Source organism: Henckelia pumila, chromosome 3 (assembly GCF_033568475.1).
Source record: "Henckelia pumila isolate YLH828 chromosome 3, ASM3356847v2, whole genome shotgun sequence".
Taxonomy (NCBI): domain Eukaryota; kingdom Viridiplantae; phylum Streptophyta; class Magnoliopsida; order Lamiales; family Gesneriaceae; genus Henckelia; species Henckelia pumila.
Window position 1 is genome coordinate 42,773,021 of NC_133122.1, and position 11,746 is coordinate 42,784,766.

The 11,746-nt window shown below is 36.0% G+C and overlaps 2 protein-coding genes across 2 annotated transcripts; one reads left to right on the forward strand and one right to left on the reverse strand.

Annotated features, from left to right (window-relative positions):
* Nucleotides 1-155: 155 nt before the first annotated feature.
* On the forward strand, nucleotides 156-6,670 carry LOC140887094 (uncharacterized). Its single transcript, XM_073294128.1, has 13 exons — nucleotides 156-497; nucleotides 1,310-1,383; nucleotides 1,682-1,765; nucleotides 1,935-2,015; nucleotides 2,799-2,879; nucleotides 3,735-3,827; nucleotides 4,198-4,377; nucleotides 4,520-4,587; nucleotides 4,927-4,978; nucleotides 5,348-5,401; nucleotides 5,486-5,578; nucleotides 5,829-5,895; nucleotides 6,316-6,670. Exons 1-13 carry the CDS (start codon nucleotides 356-358, stop codon nucleotides 6,405-6,407), a joined length of 1,161 nt encoding a protein of 386 aa, XP_073150229.1. The 5' UTR covers nucleotides 156-355; the 3' UTR covers nucleotides 6,408-6,670.
* Nucleotides 6,671-6,827: 157 nt separating this feature from the next.
* On the reverse strand, nucleotides 6,828-10,973 carry LOC140887093 (uncharacterized). The gene is made up of 5 exons (XM_073294127.1): nucleotides 10,435-10,973; nucleotides 8,393-8,517; nucleotides 7,986-8,300; nucleotides 7,727-7,896; nucleotides 6,828-7,523 (listed from the first exon to the last, which is right to left on the reverse strand). The coding sequence occupies exons 1-5, from the start codon at nucleotides 10,771-10,773 to the stop codon at nucleotides 7,132-7,134; spliced, it is 1,341 nt and encodes a 446-aa protein (XP_073150228.1). The 5' UTR covers nucleotides 10,774-10,973; the 3' UTR covers nucleotides 6,828-7,131.
* Nucleotides 10,974-11,746: the final 773 nt, after the last annotated feature.

An 11,746-nucleotide genomic window follows, 5' to 3' on the forward strand; every position in this document is an offset into this window, starting at 1 on the left:
TTGATGATGATTTTAATAGAAAAAAAATAGTTTCATAATTAATGATATTAATTTATTAGAGATAAATTCATAAAATAATAAAAATGATAACATTAAATTTGAAAAATGACAAGCCAAAAATGGTAAATTAAAGTCAACTAAAGTTGAATCAATGTCAAACAAAAGTCAACATCTTGAAATTGGAAATCGGAAGAAAGAAGAAAGAGCCGATTCTCAAGTTTGGAAATTGGAAGAAAGAAGAAAGAGCCGTTCTGAGAATCTGAGTTTTATCCATTTTCGAAGAGCATGAAGTGAGAAATTGGTGTTTTCTTGGAAGGATTTGGCGCATTGATATATACTCTGTTCATTCGTATATATGGAAAGATTGTACATCAAGTTGCGAAATTTGGATGCGTACCCGAAAATCAATGAGGATTTCTTTAGCCGTACGCTCTCTGGCGGTGTTATCACGCTCGTTTCTTCTATATGCATCATGATACTTTTCATTTCTGAATTCAGTACGTTTTCTGAAACTCCAGATTTCGTTTTTTCGGTTTTCTTCCTTTGTTTTCAGTAACGGCCAAGGAGGGTAAACAGCACAATTTATTTTGCGTTGTGGGAATTTCAATTTTGCATTAGTCTATGGTGATGTTGATGTTGATGCTCGAAATAATTTGCTTCGATACCTGTCGGAGCATTGGTGAAATAGGGGAAATCTGAACTGTCGAGGAATTGAGGCTATGAATTTATATTGGAAGAATTGCGAGTCTGTGTATTGAACTGGGTCGATAGGTGAAGTTGGAGTGTATGTTTTGATCACTGTGGTTTAGTTAATTAGAGGTAGTTGTCCAATTTACCCATTTTTTACACTGAGTGGATTTTGAGTCTTTGATCGATTGCAATGCTAATGAAAATTTATGAAGTAAAGATATGGTCAACTGTAGTGCTTGTTTATTTTGCCTGTTATTGATCATAGCTATGGTTACTCCTCCTATCAGAGATCTATTGATTTAATGAAGCTTCTCTTAAAGATCAGTTTGCCTTTCCTACTCTATCTGACTGCAGTTTCACCACAGTAATATGTAGGAAAGTAGATAATTTGGAGTCAAAATTTATTCCAAGTTCTTTTCGGATTTTTGTTTACAATTATTGTGGCAGATGAGTATATGGCAATGATTTTATATTTGTATTATACCAAGATCACACAATCATGCTTATGTCCTGGATAATTGTTTACCTCCCGAGTATTACTCTGAATCTGTTCTCCTAAAAGTTGCAGTGTGATTTTCGTGTCGACTCGGAGATAATGTTTATTGGCAATTTGTCGCAGGGTTATTCCTTCACACAGTCACAGATACAAAGCTTGTGGTAGACACATCTAGAGGGGGGAAATTGCATATTGATGTAAGATATCTGTCTCTTGAAACATGTAATGAAGAATTTTGATTCTCAAAATTTATGATATCGACTATATTATATTCAGAGCACACTTCGGTTTCATTTTAGTGCTAAAGTCACCTACAGATTTGTTGGGCTCCAACTTTCATTAGTTACTCTATTACTGAACTAAAAGAGTTTAAGATGGTTCTTATCTTCTCTTATGCTCCTCTGTCAGTAACTACTATCATTAATTTCTTGTTAAGTTTGTGCTGATCATTACGCTTTATTATTTTGTCATGTATGCCTCTTAATTTGGGTGCAGTTTGATGTCACTTTTCCCGCCTTTCCATGTTCATTGTTGAGTCTTGATGCTGTAGATATCAGTGGGGAGCGACATCTGGACATAGTATGTATTCATACGGAGTTCTCAATTCATTTTCACTGTTTTTGAATGTATTTCAGACTGTCTATTTCATGGCATTTGATAACGCATTATTCTCAATCAGTCCTGCTGACCTTGTTTAATTCCTCGTAATCTCTTTGATTCTTTGGTGGCACAATGTGGTTCATTGCAGAGACACGATATCTTCAAGAAAAGACTTGATTCTCATGGCAATGTGATAGAAGTGAGAAAAGATGGAATTGGTGCACCACAGGTAACATGAGCTTACCCTCCTTCCTTCATCGTTCAAAGCCGTCATGTATTTTATAGCCCCATGTTTTTGCTTGTGTTTTTGTAATATATGCACGCACGCACACACAAACACACTCACACCACACACACACATATATTAATTTTTAAAACCCCACTATGCTCGGGGGCAGCGGGACTTTGTCAATGACTCATTGCACCTAAATGCAAGTCAAGCCTCAAAATTGAACTATTCAATGCAAGTTTTTCTTCGGGCCACGCAACACCAGTCTTGGTGATTTTTAAAGGTTCAAGACATTCTTTAAGAACTCCTTAAATGTATGATGGTGAATCCAAGATGAAAATGCAAGGAATTAGGATACATTTTCTCTTAGAAAGAAATGAATATTTGTTTATTGTCAATTTATAGGTTGAAAAGTACTGGGTGATAAGTGATAAACGTGTTCGAAAAATATCATAGGTTCAAGGTTGGTAGGCACGTGGAGGAAAGGAAGCTATAGATAGTCTTTCAAACTTTGTATATGATTGCTAATATGATCCTGAAGATTTCATTGGATATACTGAAATCTTTCGTTAGTAACATTTTGGCTTCATGACATGTATCATTCCAAAGGGTAGGAGATGAATAAATTTCTCATCCAGCAAATTGGAAAATAACATTTAGTTGGGCTTTGTAGGACGTTATCATATTTCTCTTCACGGTCATCTCCGTCCTTGCATTGTTCTGTCCTGTTATTCCCTTCAATTATCACCCTTCTCTCATTACTCTTATGTTTTATTTATTCAGATCGAGAAGCCTTTGCAGAGGCATGGCGGCAGACTTGAGCATAATGAGACATATTGTGGATCGTGCTATGGTGCAGAAACGGTATTTATGTATATTCGTTTTATTGCATGTTTGCATGATTGCATCATCTACTGATGTAGTAGCTGGATAGGACTTCATGCCAATTGTATATTGCTACTGATAAAACACTGTTCTGTCTGGGTGGACCAACAATACAAGTTGCTGTCAGATCCTTTTAGTCAATTACCATTGTTTTTTGTGTAATTCAACCTTATAATTCACATGCTTTTAATCGAGAAAGCAAATGGAATACATCTACCTTTTGTGTATCTCTCTACAAAAATTAAAGTCAAGACAAAGCATACTTTGAGAAAAATGTCTTGCAAAGTTTGAAAAACAGAGGAAGTAGGCTCTCACGCACATTTCTGTGAGTTTCTTCATTGAATTCAGCTTATTTTTTTAAAAAAAAGTTATATCTTGCTGGATCTTTCTCTGCATCACCACCTCTAGCTTGTACTCACTCTCTGCCATAATGACACAGAAAAATTCTCAAAACAACTTGATTTCAGTGACCATAAAATTGATTGCCATTGGACGATGAACTATCATCATTGAACATTGATGAATATTCGATGATAATCTAAATTTTAGTGATAGTTGGTGGTAGGTTCTACATTTAATCCACTCACCATTATTGACAGTGAACTTTCCATACTTCTTGTTGATTTTGGGTTTTGTGTGTGTATTTTGCTTGTGATTTATTGGTAATATAGCGATTTAGTATAGATTCTTTCTTTTTAAAAAAGGAAAAAACTGATGATGCGTATAACTGGAGTATGCGTTGGTGGGTAAGGTTACTGATAACATTCTTTGTCTTCTGTCAACCATAAATTCAAAGTGATTTATTGGTAACTCCTTTAAAAATTTATTTTGCAGTCGGATGATGAGTGTTGTAATTCATGTGAAGAAGTTCGTGAAGCCTATCGAAAGAAAGGCTGGGGTATAACAAACACAGATATGATTGATCAGGTTGGGGGAACGCATGCTATTTTCTGTTATTACTTTATTTGCATTATAAAAATTGATCGGTAAAAAGTTATTGCTCTCTCCTTCTAAAACCTCCTGTGTGTGTTGATTACATATGATGTTGGTTATCCTGATGATTTTTTTCATTGGCATCTACTTGTGTATGTCACAAATACCCAATCTGCATGTAAGTGCCTTTATTGGTGTCTGAATTATTTCTTAGGATAAATTTAAAGAACGCTCACCTGTGATCTCGTTTCTGAAATCATCTTGGAAATTATAGAAAATACACATTGTCAGATGCACTGTCGTCCATTCCTTTGTTTGCACTTATTTGATGTTCTCTTTGGTGACATATAACTTTTGTATTTAGTGCAAAAGAGAAGGTTTTGTTCAGAAAGTACAAGAAGAACAGGGTGAAGGATGCAGTATACATGGGTCTCTGGAGGTTAACAAAGTGGCTGGAAAATTTCAATTTTCCCCTGGGAAAAGCTTTCATATACCAGGCTTTCATCTGTTCGATTTCCTCAATTTACCAACAGAAAATTATAATGTAAGGAACTCTTATAAACCAGAGTTGAACCATTGAGCTTAGTGGTTGGTGGCCTTGTCACATGTATTGAATTTTTTTTTTTGTATGTTTCACATTTAAAGTTTCCTTATCAATTTACTGACTTTCGTAGTATTCCATGCAGATGAGCCACAAGATCAACAAGTTGATGTTTGGAGATTCTATTCCTGGAATTGTCAATCCACTGGATGGGTAGATCTTTCTACAAACTCACATGCACACTTTTTGATCTGCCACTGAATTGACTTAATGAGGGAAGGATAGATAACCATAACAAAGTCGATATATTTTGTTGTGTACAATATTTTGGAAATCGCTTATACTTGCGTTGATTATTACATTTTTTATGCGTTATGCATCCTCCACCCCTTTTTGCTGTGTTCTTTATTGTAAAAGTAAGTGAGCAAATGTGCACTTTTCACTGCTTCCCCCACACGTAAATGACAAAAACCTCCAGAGATACAGATGAATTGAAATTTTATTTTATTTGTTTGCTTGTGACTTTTATTAAATTATTCTTTATATTTACAGGGTTCAGAGGGTGCAAGAAACCCCTAATGGAATGTATCAATATTTTGTCAAGGTCAGTACCTAAAGGCCCTCCCCCTCTCATCCCCCTCTACCCAACTCATGTTATTAATTAGTTAAGTAAAAAGTTAAAAGAGTAACATATTGGGATGCCTATGGAGTATGGACCATGGATGGGGCTGAAATCCTCAATAATGATTGGATGGTACCTTCAATGTTATTTTTAAGCTCAAGCAAGAATGCTTGGGTTAGTGTGTTCTATGTTTGGGGGATAAGAATAATAAGAACAGCCCATGGGATTGAATTAGAGTCCTAATTTCGTGAATTGGTAGGATTTGTTTAATATGGAAGGGTAATAGGCTGTGTTACCCGCCGTTGTAGAAGACGTGGAAGATCATGTATGTGTATTCAATGAACTTTGCAGGTGGTTCCAACCATATACACCACTGTTAGAGGCCATAAAATTCAGTCAAATCAGGTACTCAAACCCTTAAAATATGGAACTCATTCAAATTTTATAGCTGTATTTCCAGATTGTAACACAGTGCTTGTATTTCTACAGTTCTCAGTTACTGAGCATTCCAAAAGTTCTGAAGTCGACAACCTCAGATCTCTTCCTGGAGTTTTCTTCTACTATGATCTTTCTCCCATTAAGGTGAGCTTGGTTTGAAGGAATCTCTTGCTAAGCCGTTATGGCATATTAAGCCTGTTTTCCTCTGGAACGACAGGTCACGCGTCGTTATATATACTGAGGGTCTTTCTTTGTTTTATTCAATCGATCAGTAAATTAATTAGATACATAAATAGAGATATGATATAAATAGCTTAATTTTTAGATACTTTTTCAGGGGAAAAAAATCAAGGCCCGTTAAGGTTACATAAGACTCACCATAAATTAATTGCAGGTTACTTTCACAGAGGAGCATACACCATTCTTGCATTTCTTGACACATATCTGTGCCATAGTAGGAGGTATGCATTATTACTTGGTTTTCTCCTCTCACTTCGCTTTTCGAAGTACTGTATCACCGGTAAATGCAAATAATGGGTTTGCTGGCCTTTGACCTTAGCTACCTCATACTGGATTAATCTGTGATCCTGTCCGGTGAAGAACAGAAATTACACGTAGTTTCTTCTCTATTGCCATCCACAAATGGAGATGTAACCCCTTTTCAACTTTGGCCTCGAACCTTGAATGAACCATAACTTCTTGAAATATTTGCCATTTACAGCTGAGAGTTTTTGATATATCATTAACTTGTACTTGAGTACTTTGAGCCCACATTTTACCCGCATTGGCGTTTTATCTATAAAAGTTCGCCTCCCTGCTATCTTCGTGTCTCTAGATTCTTGACTCCTATTTATGAGATTTATGGCGCAACTATTCTGCAGGTATATTCACAGTCGCTGGAATAGTCGACTCCTTTGTTTACCATGGTCAGAAGGCATTACGAAAGAAACAGGAAATTGGTAAGCTTGGATGAAGGCTAAACAACACATTTCATGGAGCAAAGACAACGAGCAGCTGTAAAGGACGGATATCGCATGCATTCTCGTGAACTATTGAATAGCTGAAAACAGCGAACTCCCTGCTGAACAAAAATGGAGGCAGGTCTTCTGAAATATCGAAGTTAACAATGAGTTTGACGACGCTGAAAGAAATTTGTCTCCAAATTGATATTGAAATCTCTGTTCTTATTGCTGCAGTTTTGCCATGAAGTCATGCTGTTAATACAGTTACCCTTCACTGTTTCCAAAATATTATCACACAAATCACTTCTTGGTGATATATTAGCTTTGAGAACACATTATTGGGGTTACCATTAAGCTAAAAAAACCCTTCAAATAACAAAAAAGTCTGGAATATCGACCATAGGAGCAAGGAACAGCAAATATAGCATTCTATCAATGATACACATCCATCCAACATTTTTTATTTCCAAAACTATGATAATCAAGATTTTGAAATACAATTTTTGCATATATATCAGACACGTGATACGTAATTTTACTGTCATTGTTCCTTGCTCTTACGCAGTTCCTTTCATATCTATTTAATGGAAAATTTTCTACTCGATAGAAGGCATATTATTTCAAGTCGATACGCAACAAATGGTTAATGAAAAAACAGAAATCTATCCTTGTCTACTACCGGTACCGATCAACGATCATCTTCCGAGAAGCAAGACGCACCTTTCCATACGAGTTTTAACTCTCCTTGGTGATCGAAACGCGAGAAAGCTCCAACTTAATGGTCTCGAAGTCTTCATTTTCTAATTCTTCCCTCGACAACCACGACAACAAGCATTGGTTGATCCACTCATTTGCAGTGCAGAAAGTTGCATTGCTTTTGGAAGATCTAGGCCGCCCGAATTTCATGATCTTTTGTAAGCTTGACTCGGATGGATCTCTCAAGTAGTTTTTCAGGATGTCCCTGATAGCATTACACCAGATTGGCCGAGCCACTTCAAGAAAATCGTGCACTACAGATACAGGAAGAGTCGAACTTCCTACATCAGATTCATGCTGCCCCCCTCTGCCATGATAGTCAGATCCTCCCATCTTCAAAAGATCATGTGCCTCGGCCAAGTCGCAGTAAACTGAAATAATGAAAATGAAATGTTACAGAAATGGCGCATGGTTGAATTCCAGTCAGAAGCCACTTTTCCCAAAAGTTCCAGCTCATGGAAGGAAGCGTAAACAAATAACCACCAAAAAACAAGAAAACAATAGTTACCAGACAGCTTCCCATCGCTTCTGTAGTAAACAAATAACCACCAAAAAACAAGAAAACAATAGTTACCAGACAGCTTCCCATCGCTTCTGTAGGCCTCTATCCCATGCAATCCTGCTTCCTTCAGTTTTCTGATTATAAAAGCAGGATTTTTTAATGCCCATGGATGTGCTAATACTGCAACACCCCCAGTCTCCCGTATCATCTGCACGGTTTCCTCGGCAACTGGCTCACTTCCCCTGAAACAAATAAAAGCCTGAAGCTCGAACAGGAAAACTACTGAATCATCTTTACCAAAAATTAAATTAAAATATGGAAACATTAGTACGTAGAATAAGCAGGTCCACCATCGTAAAGATATCGGGCGAATGCTTGTTTCAGATTTTCTACATGGCCAGCTTCAAGCATAGCACGTGCCACATGAAGTCTACCAGGAGCAACGCCTTTTCCAGCAATCTTTGTGACGTTCTCCCATTTAACAGGCAGCTTGAGTTTGTTCAGCTTAGACACGATGTTTTTTGCACGGAGGAAGCGGCCATCTCTAATACGCCCTAAAAACTTCTCCAGTTCCTCTGATTTTGTAGGCCCGCAGCTGCTGTAATATGCAAGGATGTGGACAGGCTCTTCTGGACTCAAATCTCCTCTGTTGACCATCAAAAAGATGGTCAAGAATGCAGGTAGAATAATTCTACACAAAATTGGCAGAGGGTATGGAATTGAAGGCAATATACTAACCTTGAGTGGAAAATAGTGCTAACTTCAACACCAGGAATGATTTTGATGCCATGTTTACGAGCTGCTTCCACAGCTTCGGGTATGCCAGATAAAGTATCATGATCTGTCAAAGCAAGGACTTTCACCTGTTCTTGAACAATTTTTAAAATATTAATTGTGCTTTCAGTTATATTATATAGGATTTACTCATAAAAGAAGGGCAATGGTATCAAAATAGTTTCTATGCATGATGGAAACAAATACATTACGTTGTAAAAGTATTTTATAATAGAAACAGAAAAAATGGAAGAATTTTTCCACGGCATGAAAATAATTTGTGGACACCAAGCAGCACTAATTAAAAATTGTTAATTGCATACAGTAAGGTATAGAGAAAATAACTCCGTTAAAATGTGCAGTATAATTGCTCGGGATTATTTTCATTAATTTATAAGCAGAAAACCAATCTCTTGCTGCACTCTTGCAAATCTTATACATTATGTGATTGTGAATAAATTATATCCCATATCCAAATAAATCAGCTGCAGCTCCATGTAATCATACCACAACCAAATCCATCGAGTGTTGCTGAATTTGAAAGGTGTCTGTCGATTTAACAGATTTTCGAGATTAATTCACAATAATCGCTGGGTGAACCCATACGGACCGAATCACTCACTACTGTATATTTATAGAAGGTCTAGTTGTTGTGTCAATATAAAACCTCCATTCTAAATTGATTGTCCATTACACCAAAAATGTAAAAATGATGTGCCCCAACTCCATTTTTATGGCCTTCAAAAGGCTCTTCCCTTGAACATTGTCACTCACAAGTAACAAGCTACAAATGCAGATATTCAGCAAGCCTATTTATGTCATCACTCTGTTTTTGTAGGTCATGTTGCTTGATTGTTAGACTATCCGAAAGCATATTTCCATCTCTATTATCTAAGAATTTCAGAAAGGAAATCCGAACAACCAAGAGATGCAGATATTCTGCAAGCCTAATCTTGAACATGTTCATATCCCCTTTCGTTTTATATTGTTTCCACCTTCCTCATACCCTACCGCGCCCTCACAATTTTGAATCAGATAAGAACAAAAAAAATTTGCACATCATCATCAGGGCTGAACCAGTGAGAAGCAAAAGCAAGAACCCAAACTACGCATTATGTCATGAGCTGAGATACAACTAAAAGAACTATTATGCCGAGATAAAACTCAATTGAATAAACTTATCTATAAATTGTTTTAAAGCAAAAAGTAGAGACAAATTTGAATCAAAGTCATGAACTAACGCATGTAGAATGTGAAAATTTATGATACCACTCCATTTTTGTAGAATAGATTTTTAGTTGCTCGAATCAATTAAGCATGATGCATAAAAGATCATAAATCCTTTTTCTCCTTGAAAATATGGTGATCATACTGCCCAAATAGTCGTTCGCTGATTTCTATGCTGATTGTAGAAATCCTCAACTATGAAGTGAAAACGTAGTACTCTGGCTAACATATTGTCCTGTTCAACACATGAATACAACTGAAACCCAGAATCTCGTCAACCATTGATAAAGTATGTCCCTTTATTTTCCGAATTCCATTTCATGCTGAAAGAGGTTTAAAAATTCACACTCCTTAAATGAACTATATTCTCAAATGAGCTTTAAAATATATTTTTTTTAAAATAAGGCTTTAAAAGATTAGGTCTTTGATAACAGAAACAATAATAATTGCTGGCAAAGCAAAACAAACATTCAAAAGGCACCAAATATTTCACAATGAAACCGAAAACTTGAAGAATTATGCATCTGGCTTTGAAGACCATAAAACATAATCGAGTAAGAATCAAATCCAGTATTAGTTGAAAAAGATTGAATCTTGAACCATGGAAACCTCCATAGACTCCAAAACAAGAAACCACTACTTCTTAAAACAATGACAATAAAGAAAAGCAGCAAGTAACAGCACATGCCACAACATGTAAAAACCAATACAGAGAAAACCCACCTCTTATTCTAGCCAAAGAAATAAAATAATTTTTAAATAAGAAAAGAAAAGCTCACCCCATTTTGATGAGCTCTTTCTACAAGCTTGGTAGGAGACAAATAGCCATCGCTGCATGTGGTGTGACAGTGAAACTCAAAGACAAGTTTCTCCTTGGGTTGGTACCACTGCACCCCAAAATCATCAAGAACAGAATCAACGAAACTAGAGGAATTATTACAACTATTCGATTGGTCCAAGAAAACCCATTCGCTGACTGCTTTATATGCCACAGTTTGTTCAAGGGTCATTTTCCTCTTGGCACCGCCTCTCTTCTTTTTCTTCTTCTTCTTCGTATTATTATTGTTATTGCTGTTATTAGCAACACACTTTTTGGGGCTTCCTTTATCAGCCATCATAGATTCCTTTTTCAAGCAGAAGATGATGCAATAAAGTAAGATCTTGAGAAGAAAAACGAAGGGTGTGCGAAGTGTGGGGTTCTGTGAATTCTGAGGCCAAGAGAGGTAGGGGGATCTTCATCTACGATTCTATCATTCTCTCTCTCTTGGGCCTAGACTCTGGGTGTGCTGTCGTCTGCATAGGCATTCTGCCATATACATATACATATACATATACTCTTCGTGGAAATCAGCAAAATGATGAAACAAGTTGATCCGTTTCATATAAAGAAAATAATGGTTCGTTTGGTTTCAAAAGTCAGATCAAATAAGCACTTTTTTTATTTTTTAAAAAAATGTTTTTTTAGTTAACAAGGTGTTTGGGTAGCCAATGGCCATTTAAGTACTTAAAAAAAATACTATTTAAGTCAAAATTAGAGTTTTTTTAAAAATTAAAAATTGTAGCTTAAAAAAACACTTTTTAAAAAAATATCAATCAAATCCAAACGAGCCCAATATATTTTACGTTAAAAAAATATTTTTATAGATTGAATTAAGTAAGAGGACTTTGTCACAATAATTTTAGACAAAAATTTTGTGAGACGGTCCCACCAGTTAATTTTGTGAGTTGGATTTTTATTTGGATCACCTATAAATTTTTTTGTAAATATGAGTGATCCGTCTCAAAGATAAAAGATCAATTAAACCGTCTCATGAGAAACCTAACCATACTTTTGCGACATAATAAATGGTTCATTATTTTAGGGTTGAGGTCAAATTGGTTTTTTTTTTTTTTTTTCATCATGAAGATTGTAAACGCCTACGGCCTAGCTCAAGGAGTCTCATCTTGTTTTTTTGTGTTTATTCGTAGATCAGCGAATCAACCTACTCACGCATTAGTTAGGACAACTATTTCTATGTCTAATCTTGTAGGAAGAGTTTAAACTCATCCTGCTTTCATTTCAAATGTAATTATATCGGATTTGTCATCTTA

What these genes read in the sequence shown, in the direction of transcription:
- LOC140887093 (XM_073294127.1), bottom strand. Translation starts at nt 10,773, where the DNA reads ATGATGGCTGATAAAGGAAGCCCCAAAAAGTGTGTTGCTAATAACAGC. An exon ending in AAAGAGCTCATCAAAATGGG is followed by an intron (nt 8,518 to 10,434) that starts GTGAGCTTTTCT and finishes GTTCAAGAACAG; the next exon opens with GTGAAAGTCCTTGCTTTGAC. An exon ending in AAGCGATGGGAAGCTGTCTG is followed by an intron (nt 7,524 to 7,726) that starts GTAACTATTGTT and finishes TCATTATTTCAG; the next exon opens with TTTACTGCGACTTGGCCGAG.
- LOC140887094 (XM_073294128.1), top strand. Translation starts at nt 356, where the DNA reads ATGGAAAGATTGTACATCAAGTTGCGAAATTTGGATGCGTACCCGAAA. An exon ending in ATGGAATTGGTGCACCACAG is followed by an intron (nt 2,016 to 2,798) that starts GTAACATGAGCT and finishes TTATTTATTCAG; the next exon opens with ATCGAGAAGCCTTTGCAGAG. An exon ending in TACCAACAGAAAATTATAAT is followed by an intron (nt 4,378 to 4,519) that starts GTAAGGAACTCT and finishes TATTCCATGCAG; the next exon opens with ATGAGCCACAAGATCAACAA.